This window comes from Condylostylus longicornis, unplaced genomic scaffold (assembly GCF_029603195.1).
Source record: "Condylostylus longicornis isolate FDR11 unplaced genomic scaffold, ASM2960319v2 ptg000055l, whole genome shotgun sequence".
NCBI classification, from domain to species: domain Eukaryota; kingdom Metazoa; phylum Arthropoda; class Insecta; order Diptera; family Dolichopodidae; genus Condylostylus; species Condylostylus longicornis.
Genome location: NW_026578024.1, coordinates 13,686,832 through 13,712,731, shown reverse-complemented (window position 1 = coordinate 13,712,731; position 25,900 = coordinate 13,686,832). Strand labels below are relative to the sequence as shown.

The 25,900-nt window shown below is 30.2% G+C and overlaps 3 protein-coding genes across 3 annotated transcripts in view; all 3 read right to left on the bottom strand.

The window, feature by feature from the left end:
• LOC129612009 (uncharacterized) overlaps window positions 1-19,461 on the bottom strand; it is a 47,689-nt gene extending 28,228 nt beyond the window's left edge. Inside the window, exons 1-8 of the mRNA XM_055525452.1 lie at window positions 19,252-19,461; window positions 18,893-19,064; window positions 3,862-4,211; window positions 3,533-3,622; window positions 2,837-3,056; window positions 1,776-1,907; window positions 1,474-1,533; window positions 187-422 (exon numbers count right to left, since the gene is read on the bottom strand). Of these exons, the coding sequence (XP_055381427.1) occupies window positions 187-422; window positions 1,474-1,533; window positions 1,776-1,907; window positions 2,837-3,056; window positions 3,533-3,622; window positions 3,862-4,211; window positions 18,893-19,064; window positions 19,252-19,378 (1,387 nt within the window). The 5' untranslated portion in view covers window positions 19,379-19,461. The remainder of the gene's footprint in view (window positions 1-186; window positions 423-1,473; window positions 1,534-1,775; window positions 1,908-2,836; window positions 3,057-3,532; window positions 3,623-3,861; window positions 4,212-18,892; window positions 19,065-19,251) is intronic.
• Window positions 4,684-9,591, bottom strand: LOC129611876 (myosin regulatory light chain, smooth muscle). Its single transcript, XM_055525286.1, has 4 exons — window positions 9,399-9,591; window positions 8,692-8,895; window positions 8,357-8,613; window positions 4,684-4,989 (listed from the first exon to the last, which is right to left on the bottom strand). Exons 1-4 carry the CDS (start codon window positions 9,441-9,443, stop codon window positions 4,764-4,766), a joined length of 732 nt encoding a protein of 243 aa, XP_055381261.1. The 5' UTR covers window positions 9,444-9,591; the 3' UTR covers window positions 4,684-4,763.
• Window positions 19,462-23,442: 3,981 nt separating the features above from the next.
• LOC129612008 (uncharacterized) lies at window positions 23,443-25,025 on the bottom strand. The gene is made up of 3 exons (XM_055525451.1): window positions 25,010-25,025; window positions 24,026-24,252; window positions 23,443-23,964 (listed from the first exon to the last, which is right to left on the bottom strand). Exons 1-3 carry the CDS (start codon window positions 25,023-25,025, stop codon window positions 23,443-23,445), a joined length of 765 nt encoding a protein of 254 aa, XP_055381426.1.
• Between the last annotated feature and the right edge of the window lie 875 nt (window positions 25,026-25,900).

Sequence of the window (25,900 nt, the reverse complement as noted above, 5' to 3'; positions counted from 1 at the left end):
ATTACATAATCTATCTCAGCTCTTTGCTCGTCATTATAACATGTAATTATTATTTCTCGAATGGAATGTTATTATTATAATAAATAAAGATTTCGAGAAAATATAATTATGCCATTATTATAATAACAACGATATTAAGTATGTATGTACGTAATTTAACTATATAATCAGTATAATAAAACATACCTGGTTGATTTTCTGAATAATTATTTTTTTTATTGAATAAAATATCAATGAAACGATATCTGGCACTGAAACCAAATGATGTACGATTTGCACTTGCTTCGAATTCAATAAGAAAATTTGGTCCGGAACTGATAATTTTACGGCTAGGTGTTTCATTACAAATTACATCAACTATTGATGATTTATCTGGTGTTTTACCATCATATATGATTATTTTATCAGTATGTCCGAGACAACTATACAATATAAATGTAATAAATAAAGAGAATTATTATTGTTATTATAAAAAATGGATATGAGGAGAAAAAAAAATTGTATAAAAATATGAGATCAAATTCTTTAATTGAGGAAATTAATGAAACAGAGAAAAGGAAAAAAATAAATATTGATTTTAGTATTTTTCACATATATTTGTTTGGTCAGACAAATGGAAAATTGCCAAAAAAAAAAACTTGTATCTGTACAGGTTGTAATAATAAATCTCCCACATAGTGCAAATATGACAATAACTGAAGAGAAAGTTTAATTGTAAATAAAAAAGAAAGTTATTTATTTTGTAGACACCACACACATTTACGCTTGAATTAAATTTACGTAGCTTAGTAAACAGCATTACACGAAGTCAAAATATCATAAGTAAACTTAAAACTATTTACGTATTTGATGGAAATTTTGATCAAAAATGTAACAAGGTCTACTGGCGGTCTTTGGTTATAAAATTATTTGAAAGACAAATTTCATTAAACATTATAGCACTTCATAGGTAACGACCGCAAAATATTAATAATTCCGTGGAAATATATTCTTGAACAGAATAATTTTGTTTCAGACGCTCTTATATGTACCAACTTATAATCTTTATTTAGTTGTTAAAGAATGAACTTTATCGAGTCTCCATATGAACAAAGGATGTACTAATTTAACTGCTTTAATAACTAGTATTTAACTTATATTAGAATTAAGTAGGATTAACTTACTTAATAAATTAATTTTAGTTATGTTTTTGAATTATTCATTTTTAAGTTGTCATTAAATCGAATAACGATCCCTCCACATTGCTTTACCTTAAATGTAATATCTTAAATGTTTATATGCTTAATTGTTTACTTTTATTGTCATATTGCCATAATAAGAAGTTTGAATTTATAAAATATGAAAGGAATGAAAAATTAAATATAAAAATTGTGGGGGATTAATTAATTTCTATGTAGAAAGTGAGGCATCCCAATTTGTTTTCAATTTTGGAAATCAAACAAAATTTTAGTTTAAATTTTGAATTAAAATTACCTGCTATGTCCTGTTAATAAGAGGATGTCATCAAATATTACTTCAACTCGGTTCTGAAATCTGTTCAAATTAAAATGATTAACATTTATTAAAATTAGTCTACGACAAGTCTGTAGATGGCATGATCAACTGGTATGACGAAATTGTATCATTAACCGGAATAAGTAATCGCGTATTGCTGATTTACTAGATCAACCTGTTTAACGAATGGCCAACATGTATGTATGAGCAAATGGCATGACAAATATGTGTGAAAAACCGGCATAATCAATATGCATTAATAATCGGCCTGTTCAACTTGCCTGCGTTGCATGTATGAACAATCGCCATGACCAACTTGTATGATCACAATGCATGAACATTCTGCATGACCAAGACCAGCATGCATGAACAACAGACAGGACCAATCTGGCATTACGCCAGATACGCCATAGCTTCCAAACCAATAGGTTTTTAAAATTTTTTTTTAAAAATCACCGCAGAAGTTCTCAAAAAATTTCATGGTGGTCGAATTAATAGTGTATAATATAAATTTGTACTGTTTAGTAGAAAATATGAATAATTTCAAATTTTTCCTATATACTTCTGCAAGATCAAAAGTAGTAAAAATTTTAAATCTCGCTTCTCTTACACCATAGATCACGTCAACGTTTATTGGTAAAATATTTTGATGTTGTGGTTATTGCATTTGTTATACGATATTTGAATTGTATTTGTGAGAAGAATTTATCCCATTTTTAAATAGATATAAAATATATGGAAGGCATCAAATATGTGAATAGAAAACTTATACAAAATACTCTACACGAGAAACTATCATGTTTTGTAAAAATTCGAAAAACAAAAATTCTCAGATAACCATATCTATATCATATTTTATTTTGTTAACAAATCCATACATATTTATGTACATAATAGATATGTAGTACAATTTGCTTTCTTATTCACTCTTAACAAAATTTAGAATATAGATAAAAATCAATAAATGCATGAATTTTTATTTCAAATCTGAAAATTTAAAAAAGTAGTTTCCAAAAAGGTAATATGAGTATTGGGTACTTATTGCTTTTCTCTACAAATTTCTTCTTTGGAAAAACGTTAAATTAACTGGCACGACCATTAAATTTTTTAAAACGTTGCTATTCCAAACAGCGATTAATGTTCCGACCAATTTTCTTGCGCTTAACCTGTGCAACTTGCAAGTATATAATTTTGCCAAATATTTTATGCAAAAAGTGCGATCAATGTTAAAGTGGGTAAAATAGATTTAAATTTTTTTTTACTTGAAATTTTGATTTTAAAATTCTAAAAATTTTAAATCACATAGATTTTCAATATACAACTTCAAATATTTGAACCTTACCCTCCAATAAACATATATGAACATTTTATATGATTTGGATATTTTGCTGGATATCTAGGTGAATAAAAATATCTCCATACATCTGATTCGTTATTAATATTAAAACCTTGATAAAAATCAATTCTCTTAGAATAGTTGACAAATTTGATTGGCACATGAGGTAAAAATTCATAGTCACAAAATGTTGACGGTACTAAATTTCCATCGGTTTTGAATAGATCTACAAATATAAATAAATAAAATCAAGTTTGTTACAATTTATATTCACATAATATAATGCAAATAAATCCATACATATATATATATGTATAAATGCTGCTATTCAATTTATACATAAAACAAAAAACTTAAAATATTGAATAAACAGGAAGCCATCCGCTAAAAGTAAACAAGAAACAAAACAATTCCATTTTTTTTTAAATATTCAATTGAAATCAAATTGAATTTCATGTTATTTAAAACAAAACAGAAAAACAAAAATTAAATACAAAACAAATTACACGGAAATATAACGTTAAAAATATACGTCAGATTCCATTGAAATTCTACTACACACACGTTCATAACAAAGGTGAATAATGCAAAAAAACACCTACAACAAAAAATGTTATTTCTTTGGTTATCGCTACACACTTATACATAATCACATAAATCTACAAAAATATTTGTATATAAAATTGTATACATATACTTTACTTTTATCTATAAACTTGAATTTTCCAATAACTTCAAATGGTTGATTTTGGTTTAGGTGCCCATAAATCAATCGCATAGCAAGAACTTTTTCTGTACAGCAAAAAAAAAAAACAAAATTAAAACAAAAAAAACTTGTAAGTACCAAAAATAAAAAGTATGAGAAACTAAAAACATAAAATCAGAAATATATTAAATTTTATATGTATAACAGTAAAATTTTATAAAACAATGTTGAATCCTTTTTTTGTTATTACAAATTCAAGTCAGTGACAAATTGTACTTTTATTATTTTTGTTATTTTTATAATTTTTAAAATTTTTAAATTTTACCTGAACTAAAAATTGATGATGAACTTTCAATATGAAATTCTTCATTTCCTCTATTAAAATTCATTGGTGAATTTTTTCCATTTATTTGCAATCTATCGAATTGCTTATGAAGGTTTGTGTCTTCAATAATATTATTTTTATATTGTACATTAATATTATTAATTTTATTTTCACCAAGACTATTGTGAATAAAGGTTTTTGTATTTGATAAAGTTTTATTTGAGTTTGTTTCAAAATTTTTTAGTAGGAATTGATAAACATTCTCAAAACATACTGTATCTTCCGGTTGATTTGTTTCCTGAATATGTGGTTCACGTAAATTTTCAAATATGTGTATTTGATCTAAGCACCTAAAATAATAGAAAAATGTTCTGTAATCTGAATTTAGTAAAACTTACACTTGTTAATAAAATTTGTAAAAATTATATTAATATATTTTGCAAATTGTAGCGTCTGTAAATGCAATTTGGTAATAATATGGAAAAATATCAATGACACATCGTGTTATACATAAATTTTCTAAAGCCTAACACACATAACATTGCAACTTTGCAGTATGACGATTTGATAATTTTGAAATAGAGTTTTGTGCGCTTTTACCCAGTATTTTAATTTTATCAATAGAAAATTTTTAATTTAGCCTCGTCGGTTTACATCGCAGTAAGAAACTTCAGTAATTTTCTTTATTAAATAAAATTGGCCATAAAATTGTTTTAGCAGTTCTCCAAAGAATTGCTTTATTGTACAACTAAAAATGACCCTTAGGCTATAGAAACCCGAAGTTTTAATAACAAAACAGAAAACAATTTTATAATATTTTAATTATTTATTTGTAATGCTTAAAAGTTAGTTTTGAAACTTATCAGAAGAGAATTTTTAACAAAAGCAAGAAAATTAAATTTTTAACTTGTTTCGCTTGATTCTGGTTCTTTTTCGTTTGGTTCTTCGGCTTTAACATGTTCTCTTCTTTTCCTTAGACCACAAATCATTTTACAAAATGCTTGATAATCAATTAATTTTGAACGATCATCTAAACTTTTTGGTTTTGCCAATGGTGCTTCTCTAAGTGCCTCAACTGCTTCAGTTTTTGAAAATTTATCACCTTTATGCATCAGATCGAAAAAAATTCTACAATTATAGATAAAAAAGAGCATAAATGCGTATGTAGCTATTTTCCATTTTTCTCTTTTATAATGTAAAAATTTCAGTGGCTTCAAGCACAAACGACTTAAGTCTGTTTTAGTGATTTCGAGATAAATGCATTTTAAACTTTAAATTAAATTTTGAAAAAAGTTATGAAGTTTTTTGAGCCAATTTTTTTTTTTATCGAAAGATAATTAAAAAAGGAAGCGATTAACTCATAATCTGAAGTAAAGCAACTAATAGTATTCTCATAATTATGAAAAAAGTGAGATAGGCGGTTATACAAAATTTATAAAAAGTACTTTGCAAAGCATAACTCGACTTAGGCGATTTGTGAAAAATTACTTTTGTATTTTCGTCAAACTTAAGTCGACTTAAGCTGTTGTTGCAAAACTGAAAATATGGTTTTAGGTGACTTAAGTTATACTAAAAAGGGAAGAAATATATGTATTATTTGTACGTTATTTGATTTTTCACTTTTTTTTCAAATCATTGTCATAAAAAACATAAATTGAGGTAAAAAATGAATAAACTTCAAGTAACAATTATTTCTAAAAGTTTAAAAATAATTTTTTCATTAAATTTAAGCAAGATGACAGTATCTTTTATTCTCTCTCGGATTCTCCAACTAAATATGGATGAGTATCTGCTAAATATCCAGTCTTAATCGTTTTGTAAAATTTGTAAACCAACAGATTAAAAAATTGCATCAAGTACTCTAAGTTTTTCTTTTTTGGGACTAATTTTCTCTTCTTCTTCAATTTGGAGCATGTCTTGAAAATCTAACTAGTTAACACCTCGTCTTAAAATATAAAAAATCTTTGTATAAACTGTTCTTGTAAAATATTTTTGGAAGTCAATTTTTTGAAATCTGTGGTGCGACTCTTTCCACTTAAGAGAATTTCAAAAGGTAATTCAATTACAAAAAGGCTTCATTGTGCAACGGATCTGACAAAGTTGTTACATTATTGTAAAAATGAGCACATAAAGTAATCTCTAAAATGAGTTTATGAGTTTTGTGTTTGTTATTTTATTTATGTACTATAGTCCATATGACTTTCTTACTTGTTCATAATGATACTAAATCCGAATTAATTAAAATTTTTAAATTAAAAACAAAATGAAATCGAGTGTGAGTCATTACAACTACTGTAATGAAATGTCAAATTTGATACTGAACTCGAACTCGTATAGAAAATAATAATTCGATACTTGTCAAAATTAAATCTTGGAGACGTATTATTAACGTATAGAAAATGGTTTGTTCGTCAGTTTTTCTCCAAGTTCTGCCGTAAAAAGTATATAGATCTCCGTAAAAAGTTGTGGCAAAGTAAATTGGTTCAGAATTTGCTCTCCTTTCATAGAGTATATAAGTATTTGATTATCAAATAAACAAAAAATATTGTAAGTTTGCACGACATTTTTATTTTAGCTGTCAGCATTTACTTTTCAATTAAGACTCCATACAAATTGACCACGAGTCAGTTTCGAGCGTTCATGTACTTGAGTGCATTGAGGAAGCCCGGTCGCGAAAGATTAAGCGAATTTTTCTAACCGTTCGGCAAATTGTAAAAGGATTTTTCTTAAAAGAATAAAAGTAGAAAGCCTTTCATATTTTTTTATCTCTACAGATATGTTCACATGCCCAATAGGACTCGAAAACTTGCTTTTGAATGTTGTCAATTTTAAAATCAGGATCATTAATACAGTCACCACGATCAAAGTCAATTGCGGTTTTCAAAACTGTATTAACTTCGGTTTTCAAAGTAAGATCTGTTGATACTTGTTTATTTACTATAGAACCAGTTTCGCTAATTTCTATGCTTAAAAACACTTTGAATCCGTTATGTTAATTTCAAATATATTGCAATACATCTAATATCCACCACAATCATTTCAGCTCGAATAGCAAGTTCCAAAATTTTTAACGTACATTGATTAAGCGTGGATAAAGTTTATATTGGATAATTTTTATATTATTTAACAATTTCCAACATAAGCACATTTAAAAACAATAATAAATAACTGTCTTTGTAAAAAATACTTCCTTCGAAATAACAAAAATATCATAAATATTTGAAAATCGAAGAAATTTGAACTCACGGAAATGAGTAATAAAAAGTATAACAAAATATTGTTATTCCCAGATGTACCAGTTTTATTTATTGAAAAAAAACCCTTGCAAATTATAATAATTTGAATTTCCTAACAAAATGTGTTTTACTAGTGTATAATAAAAGTATTGCTTTGTAATACAATAATTAAAATAAAAACTCTTGTTAAACACAAAAATTTTATCTTCCTAATAACATGTGTTTTACAAGGGCGTAATAAGACAACACTTTGTTTAATAATACAATTATGTAGACCACAAAGGCAAAACAATCTACCATCAGGTAGCTAGCCACGTGTCATTTTAACATGGGAACTCCGTCAATTGAAAAAAACATTTGTCGCAGGTAAATCACGAAATGACCTACAAGATTATTTGTTAAATAAAAAAATTCAAATCTTAAACATGGGATATTTGGGTAATTAGAGCATTAATAATGCAGGTAACTTGTGCAGATGTTTTATATTTTGGGTTAAAAAATACAACTATCTTACTTGTCGCTGAATGTAAGATTTAATTTTAACTATAGTGAACAAGTTTTAAACCATGGACATAAAGTACCTACACTATATATCACATAAAATAATATGTTAAGCGTTATAAAATATTTTTTATTATAAAAAACTAAAAAATATTCTATACTGATCATGTATTATTTCGAACACTAAACGCTTAACTTCGATGTATTGTTCTTATTTGCACGCGTTATAAAAACCTAACTCGACATAAGAAGCCTTTTGGAATATAATTGCATTTGCAATAATCGCCTAACTCGAGATGAGTTTAAAAAACCACCAATTATTATTTTACACAAATCGCTTATGTCGAGTTAGTATTTAAAAAAATTCAAAATTAATTTTGCAACAAAAGCCTAACTCGAGATAAGCGGTTGTAAAAATTCATACAAATAAAAAAAAATGTCACTAATTTTGATTTGCAACAACAGCCTATCTCGAAATAAGTGGTTTGTCAAAAACATAAAAAAGATGTTTTCTGATCTTAACTCGATTTAGGCGATTAGTGCAAGTGCACATTGTTGCCATTTCGAGTTAGGTCATGTGTGAATTCGACAATAACTCCGGCTACAACAGTCGTAGAACCACCAAATTTTGTGAGCATATGAAACTCAAAACGGAGAATTCGCTGGTAAACATATCTCATTTTTGTCTTAACTCGAGTTAGGCGGTTTGTGTTTGAGGCCACTGATTTATAGAATATTAAAATAAAAAAATAAAACACCTATCTTCGTCAATTAGACCGGTACCATTTATATCCCATTTACTCCAAGCTTCTAATAAAACATCTTCAGGATCTAATTCTATTGTTTTGTATCCCATTAGCATAACAAATGAATCAAAATTAATTGGTTGCATTGCTTCTTCCATCATCATTTTAATTTCTTCATCATCAACTTCTTTGCCAGTTGCAACATATGTTGATCTTAAATCTTCTTCTGATATTATACCATCATTGTCCATGTCAAACATTGAAAATGCCTATTATAAATTATTTTGTCAATTCAAATTACAAACTGTCCTTTATTTCTTCAATTACGGTAAATTAAACGCTCTTACCTCTTTCAATTCAAATATTTTTCTTTCATCTAATTCATTTAGTGCTTCAACATCATCTGCAGTTACAATATCTGGGGCAATATATTCTCCGAATGTTTCTGGTTTTTTAAATGTTGGATTAAAAATTTCTTCAATAGCTTTCAAAGCAGAAGATCGTCTCTCTTGTGGTGGTTCTGGTTCTTCGACTTTTGATTTTTTTCTTTTCTAATAAAAATTTTTTAAATTTTGGAATTACTTCAACAAAAAAAATTTATAATCAGAGCACAAATTAGATTGATGTAGTTTTCAAGGAAGAAATTTTCTATAATCTATTCACTAATTATATAATTTGTTAGTATATAAGCGAATATTATTTCAGAATCGAAAAATTCTAAAGCCAATTAAAAGAACATTTCCGGTTTCAACAAGCGTCTTAATCCGGTTCAAATTGGCATATTAACAAATTTATTTCTCACATTTTTGTTAAAACGTTCTAAGCATATAACCCTGAGTCTATTTATTCGCGTTCCTTTGGAGATAAAGACCAAGGGGAATTTGAATAAATAGAAAAAAGTACAAGAAAACTAGTAAGAAAATTTCTGAATTGATTTCGTTAATCGCTTTCTTTTATAATCCATTAAATTTTCTTGCTTCTAAAGTGGTTTGTGCTTCGATTTCAGTAGCAAGTATTTATTTTAACATAAATAATTGATATTCTTAATAAATACCCGCAAATGATCCGGTAATTCCAAGTTGATTGCATGAGGATCCATTGTTATTCACAGAGTAATTCCTAGTTTGTTTCCCAAATATTTTTACACTTTATATACACTACTTAGAACGCTTCTTTAACGAAAGCTATTAAATATTGTAATCCGTCAGCTTTGATTATGATTTATTATATAAAAAATTAAGACGAGTAGTGAGAATCAACTAATTAAAAATATTTAAGCAAATACGTTTTTATAGATTTCTAAAAATTAATTTTTACCTTTGATCCCACCAATTATTATAGAGGGAAACTTATTAAATAAAAAATACTTAAATTTCCTTTTAATTTTTATATTCTTTACTTTTTATTATTTTTTTTTTTAGTTATCATTTCCCTGATGCAAATTCTCAATCCCCCGGAACATTTTATATTTTATTTATTTAATTGATTTTTAATAAAATTAAAAAAACATAAATAACGCAATTACTTTGAAAAATTCGACAAAAATTTATCCAAGAGCAATCCTAAATTTTATTTTAATGACGTTGCACCTGCACTTATCTGTTCTTCTTTTTTTTTAAATATGGGCGACCAGTGCTAGAAATTTCTGTATTTTGATTAAATTCTCATAGTATGCGGAAAAGTTTTAAATATGAAATAAAATTTTAAATAATTTTTACTACAGTTGTCGATGATGAGCTTCAAGTTGAAGTTTCAATTCACTTGCAAAAACTAAACCAAGCCTCTAAAAAACTATGGGTTTTGCCATATTTTAGTTCTTATGTTCGAAGTGCCAAATCTTAAAATCTCGACACATACCGTGACTTCAATAATGCTTTATAAATATTTTAAGTACGGTATTAATACGATTGCAGTGCTGTCTCAGAGCTTTCAATACCTTTACATTGTAAAAAAAATTGCTAAAGCTTTTGATACATTTTGGAATACAATTTTTACAATATTAATGCACACTTTGACGTTTGTTTGAATATTTCAATTTAAAGTTCTATGCAAATATTAATTTTTAACAAACGTTACCACGTCATTGATAAAATAGCATTTTTAGAATAGCATTTAAAAAAAAAACTTAAGAACTTGCACTTTATTGCTCAAAATATATGCTTGCTTATTTAATTGATTATTTCTGGCAACATTTATATGACATGTATAAGAAAAACGTACTCGATTTTTTCGATACCCGAATTACTTTTATTTTGCGTATCCACTACGTATAGAACGCATTTAGGAACGTGTACAATGTCAAGAGCTTTTACTAAACTTTTTGGAATACTTTGCAAGGTTTATGTCGTAAGCGCATTGCTGAAGTCACGGATAATCGGCATCTAGACCTTTCAAAGTTTTATTGATTGTGGTTATCAATATTTATTAGCTATGTGCAAAAGATGAAAAAAAGTCTCCTATAAAATTTTAATGGCAGGCAAACTAGTAGCAGGCAAAAGATGTTTGATATATAGTTTTCTATGTGTAAGAGAAAAAAGGAACTAAAGCCTTATAAGCGAATTTGTTCTTACAGCAAGTTTTCTTGGTTTACTGTGCACCTCTGGGATTATCTGTGTTATTACGTAAGAAATGTGACGTATGATCAGTCAAATTTTATGATTTATGTAGATATTACAGGGAAAAATTCCGTCTTAACTTAAGTTGAAGTCAGTGGTTAATCAAGCAAACACTATAACAGCTGAATTTATTCGAACTATACAGTTACTTAACAGAGTATTTGTCAGAAAAATGAACGATACGCACGAAGTTGTATTTCAAATTGTTGCGATACCGAATTTGGGACCAACTTCAAAATCAGTTTTTGTCTGAACTATAGACGATTATTAAAGCTGAAGATTATCCTATAATCTATACCCGCACATAATATAGAGTGAAGTTGAACAACTGACCTTCCCAACGTACAACATTACACCTATATAAGTTTACGTGGGTTTTATACGAAAAGAAAAGTGTAATATTTAAATCATTTTTTTTTGATTTTGTGATCCAATAATATTCTTAAAAATATTTTATGTATGTACATAGGTAATAATATTATTACTATAATTAATCAATAAACTTCAAAAAATATGATAGCTACCACAAAAATATTAGAAAAAATTAAAATTTATTACAATTTAGCACAAGTGCAGAGTGAAAAAAAAACCCATATCATTCCAATTATTGCAATTCTATTCGCCGTTCATCTAAATTTTAATATTATTAAAAAGAAAACTAGAATAACTTGCATTCAATTAAAATTTATTAAAATTAGAAAATAAATACTTATTATAAAAAAAATTCGGAACTTAATAGCAAAAACTTGTCAAGTCGAAAAATCTGTTTTTTTGAGAGTAAATTAGTTTTAATGTTTAAGAATTTTGGAAAATCAAAATGCAGATTTAATCACAATTTCGAAACTATTCGAAGTAAAAACACTCAACTTAAATTCCGTATTGCAATAGATGAATAGAGAAATAGAGAAAAAAACCCTTATCTGAGCTCGGAAAAACCGAACTTGGAATTTAAATATAATCAAAAATTACAATTTTTTACTTTAACTTTTTGCCCCACAATTTCGAAATTTGTTAAGGTATACGAACCACAACAATAGGACAACAAATCAAATATGGCAAATTTGAATTGGTTATAAGTTCATAAAACGTTAAAATTTGACTTAAGCCGTGTTTGATTGTGATCACTGATATTTTACGTACGTATGTATTGGCGTATATTGGCATATTTTCATACAAGTGATTTGAGAATTAACAAAAATATTTATTTAAAATTTTCATTATAAAGGATTAAGTTTTCAATATTTTTAATATTTCATACAAAATTAGATTTTTGTATGGCGATGAATAAATTTATTTAAAAAAAAAAAAAACAAAATTTTATTATTTTGATATCTAAATGATTCATAAATAGTAATATTATTAAATGTAGCATAAAAATAAAATCAAATTGAATAGAAAAGTGTGCCGCGGACGTAAAAATTATAGGCAATTTTGTATCTCTGGATAGTTTTCAATAAAATTCTATTGTAACTCACATTTACTCAAATTTAAATGGCTTTTCAATTAAAGTGCGCATAGCAATATGATAGTACTCATTGTTGTAGAAACTCAAAAATTATAAATATTTACAAATCTTTGTTCAAAATATTAGAGTCAACTCAATGGTAAATTTGGATACTGATTCTTCAAAATATATAAAATACACAATATTTAAGTTGTAAGGTTTGAAAATAGAAGATGAGAAAGTTTCCGTCTATTTTCAAAATCTACAACTTAAGACTTATCAATTAAATTATGGAAATTATGGAAAATAAGGTAAATCGACAGAAATCAGAAACCTTATAAAATTGGAGACATTGAACTTCAATGAGAAATTTAATATTGAAATTATTTGCAACACACAAGTGTTATGAAACAATTGCAAAACCAATATAATGATTACGAGTGTATTTTTTGTGAAAGTTTTCATTGCAAAATGTAATACGAATAACCCCAAAAAAGAAACATTTTAAAAATGTCATTGCGTCGACCTAGTTTTCTTAATTTCAAATTGCACAGTTGTTTTCCAAGGACTTAGGAATGGCTTCTAAATAGTCGGAAGCGAACACCATTCCAGGAGGTCAAGCGGCGAAAACTTAAAGGGAAGAAAATGAAAATTATCAATTTCAGATTTCCCAATCGAATCAAGTTCAAATGAGCCTATAAAAAGATCATTAAAAATATCAAATTAAAAAATACGCAAATAAGTACGTCACGTCTCGCCAAATCAATAATTTTATTAAAAACGTGGAACAATATATTTTTCATATTGGCCAAAACTACTATGTGTACTCATGCACTACCCTCTCTTTCATAAAATAAATTTTGGTGTTCATGTTTTTATTATTATTTTAATGTACTTCATTAATCAAAGTGCCAAAAATATCTATAATTTTTATATTTTATATTTACAAAAATAATTTAAATATTTTCTTGACACATTAAATTTGATTTGATGGTATAAAACAAAATTCAATTGCTTTATAAATACAAAAAAAAATTTCACATGGTATAATTAATTTCTTAATTGATTACTTGATTTCAAGTTATAGAATTTATAAATTTTTCCTCTTTAAAATTTCTCTGTAATATTTTGATCAATTGATTGTTACAGATTACTCAATCTTTTCTTGAAAACAAAAGAAATCAATCAGAAATTTTATAATTGCCACATAAAATTTATTAATAAAATATTTTTTAAGTAAAAAATATTTTGCAAGAAAAAGATTTTGCATGTTTCATTCAATTTTCATAAAAATGTTAAAAATCAAATAAATCAATTTATTTTGGCAAGATGCCAGAGCCTTCAGTTAAAATGTAATAAGAATCTTAATCGAGAAATATAAATAAAAAATAATTATTAAAATAAAATTAAAGTTTTCATATCAATATTTATCTTGAAATCGTGAAATCTGCTCTAAAAGTATTAAGAAATAAAAATATAAAAATTTCTCCAATGCAGACGATAAAAATCTTTGCAATTCGTTTTTGGCAAACAGAGATATACTCTCCAATATTATAGAGTATTGAGAAATGTTTGATTCGGGGAACTTTAATTTTAGTTATAAAGGAAAATGAAAGCTGCATTTACGTCGATGCTTAGCACGGATCCAAATTAAAATGCCCATTGACAATCTCTTCAGATAAAGAATTCACTTTTCTCACCAAAGTGAAGAACATTGGATCCGAAACCCGTCCACTCATCTTTTGCACTTGTGATCTCTTGGGTCAAATCGCCCAAAAAGCACTTGTAATTTCTTTCACACCACTTGAACGAAGCTTTAATTGAAAAACGACACTTAAAAGAAACAAATTTCCCATCCTCCTTCACATCAGCAGTGACAGTGCGTTGCTCATGGGTAAATCTAACCTCAAATTTTTAAGACGTTCTACGCAAAAATGCTTTGTGAATACATTCTATACTATAATAAGACGTACGTACGACTGCTTGCGGGGCCCAAAACCGCACTGTCACCTCCTAGTGGAGGGCCCCGGTACTGGAGGCGGATAAAGGGGTGATTGAAACGATCAAAGTTACGTTCGGGTCGTGGTCATGTCTCGCGGCGAGCCTCTTGCTTTGTGAGTTTCAGCCCTATATCTATACGTGAAAAAGCATATGCCGATGACTGCGTGGCTAAGGGGGAGCTTAGTCGTTAGTATGCGGACTCTGGATACCAGGCGCCCTCCAGTTTAAACGAGCCTTCCCATGGCATGCCGGGCTCTGGCATGGGTGACTATACTTTCCCGCGCTATTCGTGGGAACAAGAAATGGAAAACATAAACAATAAAATAAAAACAGCAACAACAAGAACAACAACTGTGACAAATACAACAACTGCAACAACAACAACAACAACAACAACAACAACAGCAACAACAACAACAACAATAACAACAGTGACAACTACAACAACAACAACACTACTAAGGACACCATTAATATAAACACAGTTAGTGCTCAAGGGTCTGCGGAACCAGAGCTTCTCTCGACTGACGCAGAGAAGGAACTCCTTCACACGCCAGTAGAGGAAAAAGCGGCGCCTCCGATGGAGACGCATAATCAGGATCCTCTGGGACCTATTATCCAACAAACTGAGGAGGACGCAGTCTCCCCAGGGACAAATTTCTAAGTAGGATGGGGAAGCAATATCCCAGCCTCGAGATGAGTTCCTGGAGGGTGCTGAGGATGGATAGGGAAAAGGACGAGGGCTACTCCATCACTTTTTCCGTGGATGATTCCGGATTGGAAGATCTACGGAAAGCGGAGTTCCGACTTTTCCTGAATTTCTTCCGTGTTACCGTTCGGGTTAAAGGAAGAAAATCCTTTCAAGGTGCTAGCGGCAGGGCAGGGCAAAATAAGAAACCAACGCCCACCGCGACAACGATGAGTACTTCAGGCCAACCAAAAGAGCTAAAACTCATTGGAAAGTCTGAAATCACTCTGAAAACAGCGGAAACGGAAGGACCATCGACCAGCGCGCCGGATACAAGTGTCTCGTGTGAACCAAAAGGGCCCAAGCCCATTGGGAAGCCCGGTACTGCTTCGGTATCTGCTGTTGGAGGGGCTAGCGTGGCACCTAGGACGGCAAAGGAGGCTGTGGCAGGGTATGCGCCCACCAAGATGCGTAAAAAGGCGGCAATGAGAAGGCTCATTTAAAGCCTTTGTCTAAAGGGCCAAAGCCCATAGACAAGAGCCGGAGGAAATGATATGGCTGTGAGGTGCATCCAAATAAATCTACTATGCATGCTAGGGCGTCTACTGATGTTCTAGCTCATAGATTTATGAAGGATCACCTCGATATCGCCCTTATCTAAGTGCCTTACATAGTAAAGGATCAGGTTAAGGGCCTAACAGGTGAGCTACTATATGATAATACAATTGAGGGTAGGCGTAGGGCTTGCATTTTGTTTAGTAAAAAGCTAACGTATTTTCCCATTCCAGATTAAGGATCAGGTAGCTGCGTTGGTGAAGGTGAAGTCTTCCTAGGGCTGGACAGAGTTCATTGTGTGCTCATTCTACCTCACGGGAGAGTGTGCCCACCCGGACGAGCAACTGAAGTATCTAGTGGACTTTTGTGGAAGGAGGAATTTCCAACTTATAATAGGAAGTGATGCCAATGCCCACCACACCGTCTGGGGAAGCAGTAATATAAACAAAAGAGGTGAGTGCCTACTTGAATTTATATATAGCAATAAATTAATGGTTATGAATGAGGGCAATAGGCCGACATTCATAAATGCAATTAGGGAAGAGGTCCTTAACATCACCCTTTGCACTGAGTTTATCGACAGTAGGGTTGGTGGATGGCATGTCTCAAATGAGAGATCCATGTCCGATCATAGGCAGATTAGGTTTGATATCATGGTCCCCGGGGGCTTGGCAGAAGAAATGTATCGGGTACCCCAATCCACAGATTGGCGTCAATTCGAAACGCTCCTCATGGATGGGATTGCATCCGTTCCTGCTTCTGTCAGAACGGTGATGGATATCGAACTGGCCAGCGAGGCTCTGACGGCGGCTATTACTAGTGCATACGATGGGAACTGCCGCGCTAAGCCGAGGTGGAGCAATAGCAAGTGCCCGTGGTGGAATGAAGAGCTTTCAAGGCTTAGACTAAAGACCAGAAAGCTATTCAATAGGGCCAAGGCGTCGGGTTCGTGGGAGGAGTATAAAGACTCACTCACGAAATACAATAAAGAAATTAGGAAAGCGAAGAGAATTTCGTGGAGGGCGTTCTGCAAGGGCATTGATGAACTCTCCAGCAGTGCGCGTTTTCACAGGGTGCTTTCCAAAAATTATGCAGGCGTGTTGGGCCTAATGGAACGACCTGATGGCTCCAGGACTGAGAACGGAAAGCAGACGTTGGAGCTTATGGCGTCAACGCACTTTCCTGACTCGAGATTCTTCGGAATCACTCAAATGCGGTCACTGAACCGAGAGCATCCTGACCCAGGAGGGATGACTGGCAACGATCATGTCTGGTCTTCACGATGGGCAGGATTAGATGGGCTGTTTTCTCTTTCAGGCCCTTCAAATCTCCAGGTGATGACGGGATATATCCTGCATTTTTGCAGAGGGGTTTCCAACATATCGCCAGAGCACTGTAGGAAATTTTTCGTGCCAGCTATGCGTGGGGTTACATCCCTCAGGCATGGAGGGTGGCCTCCGTCGTACGGGGAAAATTTGAGAGATATCTGAACTTCTACAGCAAAATTTACGTGTTGTGAAGGGGTGGTGCAAAGGCGTTGGGTTAAATATAAATCCAAGCAAGAGCACTTTGGTCACCTTCACCAGACGCAGAAGCAGGGATAGATTAACGAGCCCAATTCTGTTTGGTGCATGTATTAGTTACTCTAGGGAAGTGAAGTATTTGGGGGAAACCCTGGATGATCGTCTCTCCTAGAATATCCATATAGATAGAGTTGTCGAGAGGGTTACGGCGGCCTTGTGGATGTGTAGGAGCTTTATCGGGGCGACCTGGGGAATTAGTCCCAGAATAGCACTGTGGCTATATACGGCCCTTGCTAGACCAATCGTCACCTATGCGTCGATTGTATGGTGCCGTAAGGCTCAGCAGGTGGGAGTGCGGGCCAAGCTGAAAAAGCTACAGAGGCTGGCCTGCCTGGGTGTGACCGGGGCAATGCGGACGGCTCCCAACGCTGCATTGGAGGTGATGATCGGATTGCCGCCACTGCACCTCCATATATTGAAGGAAGCTCGGCTAGTGACTTACCGACTTCTCTCTGGCGAGGACGGGGCAGGGCTAAAGTTGGCCCACAGGACTCACAGAGACTTCATTGAGAGCGATCCGATTCTAAGAATAACCATGTCGGATACCTGTCTGCAACGGTACAACTTCGACCACAAGTACAGGGTTCTGTTTCCCGATCGATGGGCGTGGGATCGGGGTGGCCCGGTACTTGAGTCGCGTTCGAGCGTTTGGTATGCGGACGGGTACAAAACGGAGTCGGGTGTGGGTTCGGGTTTATACGGTGGCCGACCGGACACCCGTGCATGCGCAACCCTTGACCCGTATTGCACGGTGTTCCACGCCGAAATACATGCAATAGAGTCTGAGAATCAATTTAGAAAGGGGGTATATAAACCGCACCATCTATGTGTTCTCGGACAGCAAGGCTGCACTGTTGGCGCTTCTTTCAGCTCAGGTTACATCCAAGCTTGCCTGGGGCTGCCTTGCTGCATTTTTGGGGTTGGCATCGGACAACAGAAACACGCTCACTTGGGTGCCGGGCCATAGTGGCCATGCGGGCAACGAAATTGCCGATGGGCTGGCGCGGAGGGGATCTGGGGCTGACTTTGTGCAGCCGCTGCCTTTCTGCGGTCTGCCTTCTTCCGCCGTGGGGACCAGACTTGCCTGCCTGCTCGCGGCGGAATGCGGCCGTCACTGGCGGGAGACGAAAGGGTGCCGTCATGCGAAAGTATTTCTTTCGGCGTGCTCCAGCGGCCTCACCGGAGTTGCTGGGGATGAGCAAGGGCCGGGTCGGGTCGGTTCTTTCGGCCGGGTTAATAGTTCGAATTTGTTCTATACATAGCAAAAATTCACATATGTAAGTGCAGCCGCTACCTATAATAAAATACTCTCCGCCGTATTATAGAAAGAGTAAAATAAGTTTTATAATTTGCATTTATTATTCAGCAAATTTTTAATTTATAAATTTTAATTCAATGTTACTGTTATATCGCTTTATTATGGAAGAAAATAGAAGTAGAATACGTATATAACTTATTTAAATATTCTTTAATAACTTTAGACTTTCATAATATTCTTTAATAACATGGAATATAGCCATGTAGTATTGCAATTTTGCACTTATAATTTTGTATAATATGATTTTGTACCCATATTATATTTTATGTATGTATATAATTATTATTTATTTTTTACCTACGTCATGACGTAATTAGAACTAAAATTATATTTTCTCTACTTACTTTGGTCTTAGTATAATTTCCTCAAATCTCATTTCAATAATTTCCTGTTCAGTTCCAGTAATAAAAATTAAAACACATTCTGAATTATTATAACGTTTATAGTCGGCCGATGAAATATTAAATTTTGTCCATTTTTGATTTTGCGTGCCACTTAAATAAATACATTGGCAATCTAATTTTACATTAAAGAAACAAAAAAAAATTAAAATAATAGAGAATATAAAGAAAATTACGCTAAAATGTCTTTCAAGGTATTGGGGGGAGGAGGTTTGGGATGGATTTTATAGGTTAAATATAAGTCACACGAAATAAGTATATGGATAAATGAAACAAAAAGAAAATATCATTTAGGTACTCACTTTTCCGGTATGGGGTTGAACTTTTGAATATAATTTTTGTTGACACATTAGATTGTGATGATATTAAAGAAATAATACTGATTAAGATAATGGCACTTGACAAGGATTTTTTAATAAAATTTTTCATTTTTTTTTTTTTAGTTTTTATTATTTAGATTTAAGATTATAACAGTTTGTATTCTTTTATATTATAATGAAAAAGGTTAAGAATGAAATCCATTAATTTATTGTATTGTACTTATTGTATAATGGCACCATTATTCATTATTCAATGCTAAATTTATAACAGTAAGTATTTCTATTATATTTTTTCAATAAAACACTGTTTTTATAAATATTCAATTAATTAGATCGACACAGACTAGATTTGTAATTATTAAAATTCTAATTCAAAATAATTTATTATTACCATAAAAGTTAATAAATTTTGTGTGAGTGAGGACCACTTGCAAAATACTTAAATGATTTCAATCAAATTTGGCAAACCGTCGATTTTGGTTTTTAAATAAAAAATTTAAATAACTTTTAGTTTATGTAGGCACCATTCAATGTTCAAAGTCCTACCGTTTATGATGTTAAATTTTCCATGCTCACAAATTTTAAGGAAATAAAAATGAATATTTTTTAACCCAACTGGGTGTTGTAAATTTTACATGACGTTCTTTATTGAAATGCATTCTTCAAAACAAATTTTAACAACCTTAAAGCCGAGCCGATATTTAAATATCGAAAACAATCACAGGGCAAACATTTTAAAATTTTTCTAGATGCTTTTTACAGTAATATCGTGTTTCTCTTTAATTAAAACATTCCTGTGGTAGATATTTGTTCTAGCATGCTGATTTTGCTCTCATGCAACAATAATTACTATTGTTAAGAATTCAAATTTCAAGTCTCTATTACTCATTTTCTACTCCCATAAAATTGCTTCAACAACAGACATAACTGAATTAATTTTGAATCCGATTCTGGGAAAGACTACATAATTATGATATTTTTTAGGGTTTGAAATCCTTTCGTCTTCATTTAGTACGTTGTAACAAATTTAATATACTTTTAAAAATAGGTACACCATGTAACTTGTTCCAATTGTTTTTATACCTTTCGTTGTATATTAAACAAAAACCAAAAAAAAAAATTTTGCTTCTATTTCCCTCCCTCCTCCCTACATACATATATAAAAGTCATCCTTTTTCATTAATCTAAATATAATTTTTGTCCGTTTTCCCATGTTATAAAATTAAAAAAAATAATGTAGGAGATTAAAATGGGTCATTGATTGTTTTTTACTGTAAATATTTAAAGACACCGTAAAGTTAAAAAAAAATTTTTATTAAATTAAAAATAGCTTTTATAAAATGCTCCAGAAAATTAATTAATATTGATTTTTAATAATAGGTAGGCTATATATGTATGTAGAGGGATTTTTCTTTAAAATATATAAAATTTTATTAGACAAAATGAAAGCACCATATTATGCAGTTTAATTATTCTGGTGAAAATATCGACTCGAATTTAAATTTTGTTTTAAAAAATTAATTGTTATTAAAATTTAATAATCATTAATTATTAAAAAAGTGTATTATAAGTGGTACTGCACTGCTTGCCTCAGCAAAATGAAATCTTACTGGTTTAGGTTTACTATCACTTGGCAGACCAGGTGGATAGCAAAATTCTATACTTGTAAAATTAATCTAAAGCGACCTAGACGTTTTACAATGCCATGATAAAATTAATACGTCCATAATACACATCATATATATTGGTTGCATATTTAATTGAAAATATACTCTACAATGTTAACCAAATATACCTCTTATCCTACAAGTCCGGTTATTAAAGTTAAAGCAAAGTTAGAGTATTATTTATGAAATTAATGAAACTGATTCATTCAATATAGAAAAAAAATTTTACACATTTTAAAATTAAAATTTTTAAAAATCAACTTTAAAATTGAACAAGAGTTATTGAACAAATTGCACTTTTATTAATATTCCGGAGCACTTTTAAATATCCGAACACGTTTTCATTATATTTATAATCGATTTGAAACAATCCGCTCCAATAACCGTTCTAGATAGAAAATTCCGAACAACTGTGACAAGAAAAAAAAATAATGTCTTTTGTTAGAAATAAGAAAAAAATTACAATAAATTACAACAAAATTTTTAACTATATGATTATGTGATTAAAATCTCTTAATAAAATTTAAACCATAATAAAATAATGTTAATCCTTTAACAATAAAAAAACCCTTATAAATTATAATACATAAGTCTATACATGCACATATGTTATAAGAGCACCGGTACGTCTATTGAATAGAAGTCATTCAAATCCATATGCCAGATAAAAATCAAAATTTCCGTGATATTTTCTAAATAAAATTCATATACCTACTCCGTATGTGTATAACATAAACATATTATAGTATAGCTAAAGGGCTGTTACAAAATATATATATAGATAATAAATATATATAAAATATATATATAGATAAATATATGTTACAAAATATATATATATATATATTAGGAAAAAGCATCCTTTATATAATATATGAATGAATAAATATAACACTTTTCTATAATTAGAAAATAGAATAAATAAAAATAATACACCTGTTGAATGCTCCTTACATATATGTAGTGTCGCAACATTACATTATATTATGTTTTTTACAGCTGAATACAGATTGTACTGAAAATTCTAATATTGTTATATATACAAAACATCAGGTATATACAAGATACAAAGTACAGTAGTACATAATTACGTATATGAATCTATACGTGTACGGTGTATATGTGCTTTACATTGAAATCTTTAAACATGAAAATTATCTCCTCTTTTACATATCCCATTCTTATGAAATTATGAAATATCATAATTGTCTTTCTATTTAAGAAATTTAAATATGGATTTAAAATAATCTGAAAAATAGCGCATTTCCCTTAATTAATTAAAATATTTTATTGCATACGCTTAGGAGGGGCAAAGGAGCAATATTAAACAAATACGAGAAGCACAAATCGGTGTAGCAGCCTACTAAATCACATCACACGTTACTAAAAGCACACCACAATTTACCTTTTACCTTTTACCTTATTTTTTTTATTTACTCTTTATCCTCAATTTATTAATATTTTTTGCTCATTATTATTTTCCATTCGTTTCAATTCCAAATTAAAAATTTGAATTTCCAACAAAAACTTTTTCAATCGAGTTCAAGTGGCCATTAAAGAGCAGATGGACTAGCAGAATGTTTCTAATAGGCACATTTTATTTGATTGATTAATATTATAAAATATTCTAATCTATGGTGTGTGAACACTAACAGATGCACATATGTATATTATTCCTGGATTCAGAGTATTTAATAAATTTATGATTTAAAGATCGCATCTTTAACAAATATTTAATATTTAATTTAAATAAAGTTTTTATTACAATTATGGCACACACACAAGGTTTTGTAATAATGTCATAATAAATATTTATGTAATACAGATTATAGGTTTTAAAATTCCATAGACAACAAACTTTTAATATAAAATTATTGGAAATCTTTTGACAATATTTGAACATTTCTAATTTGTTTTTAAATTAACTATGTGTTAGGTCAAAAGGAAATAAAAATAATTTTGTCTCCTATTGAAAGGTAATAAAACTTGAACTTTCGTGCAAGTTTGAATTCCATCTCTAAAACACAAGATGAAATAAAACAGTGAAATCGGACATTTGCGGCCCATTATTTAATTCACAACTTTTTGCGACATGAGATGTAAAGTTTAAGTATTAAAGTTTGAATAATATAGAAGCATTACTGATCCTCTTCACTCATACATAATATGTTTTCTTGAGAATGCTGACAAAGTAATGAACTCCAATAAATTACATATAAAATTGGTCATGTCTTGCAAAAGAATATACTCACAAAAATTTTGAATAATTTCCTAAATTTTCATTTATTTCCAAATATTAAAATTTTAAACTAATTCTGGAATCTAATTTTAAAAAATTTTCAAAAATGTAGGTAAATTTTTTAAACTTAAGCTTAAAAATGCTATAAATTAATTTTTCTCTTTCAAATTTTAATTTTTCTTGTAAAAATTTATAAAAGCACATTACACCATTTCTATACTATAAATTTTGATTAGAATAAAATTAATGTTTAACTAAAACTATACTTTAATAACGTCTTCCAATTTTCTTAATAAAAGCACTGCGATCATTTCTCTGTAATTCATTGTATTTTTCAATTGCAGTATTTAAAAATTCAGCAACACGTTTAACACGATTTAATGTTGCATCATCACTTAATGATTTTCCGATAGCTGGCATCGCTGCCGTAAATGATATTGTACATAATGGTGTTAGAGCACAAATTGCAGTTGTTAAAGCACCACCAAATAAAACTAAACCGACTGCTGATAAAGCAATTGCTGCTAATTTTAGCATCCATGCAAAAAGTACTTTTGGTATTAAACCTCTTAAAAATGACCAAAATGTTAGACTTGTTTCAGTTTGCTGCGGTTGTACTGGTATTATATAACCTTCATATCCTGTTTGAACAGCCAATGGAGTAGGTGGTGGTAAAACACCAGCAGTATATGGTACCGGACCACCAAAATAATTTAAATATTGTTGTATTGCATCTTGTGGAATAAAACTACTATAAATATCTGGATTATATGCTGGATTTTCCAAAACCTAAAATAAATTATTAATAATTAATAACAGAAGAATTTGAAATTAATTATTTTTCACTCACATTTGGATTTCCATCTTTATCTAAATATGAAATAGATGATGAACTAGCTTCTGCTGGTGATTGATCAACTTGATCTGTATTTGCAGTTATTTCAGAATTAGATTGTCTTAATTGCGGTGCATTATTGTTATTTATTTGCGGTTGCTTTTGATTTGGAACACTAAGTTGTGGTTGAGGTATTTGGTGTATTTGTTGTTGCTGCTGTGGTTGATGTTGTGCAAAAGCAACTGAATGAACAATTGCAAAAATTGTAATAAAAATTAAAATTTTCATTAACATTTTAAGATTAGAACTAATTTATTTCAGTTGTAGTAAATTAAAATTTTTATTTAATTTTATCTTTAACAAACAAATGTGTTTAAAGAACTAAAACCAAACATAAGACACGATAAGATTTTTATATTAACATCCCCCCTACTTTTTTTGTAAAATTAAGAATATTTTACATACTCTTATCACTTTTAATTTCTTTAAGACAAATTAGAAAACCAAATTCCTCTCTTATCTGTTTGTTTTATTGCATTGCAATTGTACCACACGCGGCTTTTTATTTACAAATATTTTAAAAATATGAATAAGAATGTGGGTCTCCTAATTGATGAATCACCTATTCAAAACAAAAGTTATTCTACCATTTGAAAGATTATTCAAAATAACATAATGGTGTTTAAGATTTAATACAGTCCTCAGACTTACTAGAAAAATCTATTCTCAAATTAATAATGATTTATGAATGAATGAAATATCTGAGACTATCCTAAAACCAACCTTTCGAATGCAAAATCCTATTATGTGCTTCAGTGATTAAATTACAAAGAAAGTAATTAAAAAAACAAGAAATTTTGTTTTTAAATTTTGCAATTTCAATTTCAATTGCAACATTTCAGCAGGTTAACCATCATAAATCATTAACAAATCTTATTTAAAATATCATTGTTTTTAAAATACGTTTAGCACAACCAAAATTATTTAGAAATCGCATACCATTTTTATGATTCATTTTTATTACACCAAAAAAAAAAAAGAATTTTCCGGTAGTTTTGCAAAATTCACTATTAAAAAAGAATTGAACGGAAATATTCATTCAACTTTCAGTTAATAAGGATAACGTTAAGGATAATAGTCCATTTCGTGAAGAGATAATTTAAAAGGAGATAACCTTTCTTAATATTTCATTTACGTTACTAGAAAATTCAGGTTATTCCTTTGGATATGATTGAGTCATTTTATAAAATCGGTGAACAGGTAGTCAATAAAATTACAATAACACCGACGGTAGGTACAGTTACCTTATACTATATATTACTACTTGACTTGTTTGACAAGTTTGTAAGTTAACAACATTGTATTCTACATACCTACCTGCATATGGAAATGTTGATAAATATGAAAATCAATTGGTATTCTAAATTTTCTTACTTATATTTTAAAGGTATAATTACAGTTTTTTTCAGACGAATTTTCCTATACATTTTCTTACGATATTTCCAATAGGTTTCCTTGAAGATTCTCTCAATTTCTCTTTATTACCATGCTGATTGCCGCTGTAACTCTACTCACTCATATATTCTCACTCACTGATTTTCATATATTCTTTCTTTGTTTTTCAAACTAGGAAAAAAGGATAGGAAAAATTCCTTTTCCTTACTATATTCCCCACAGTTGTTTTAGTGATTCCGTCAGTTACTCATGACTAACTCTATAGTTTTGTCCAAATATTCTTCCCTCTTTCCTGCTATGTTCCCAACCAAATTTTGCCGTTTTACATACTAATATTCCTAGATTTTTGTATTTGTTACAAATTCTAGCACTTGCACTGATTTAAAAAGATAAGTATTGTTAGTAATTTATCGAAATACTCATATCCAGTCAATA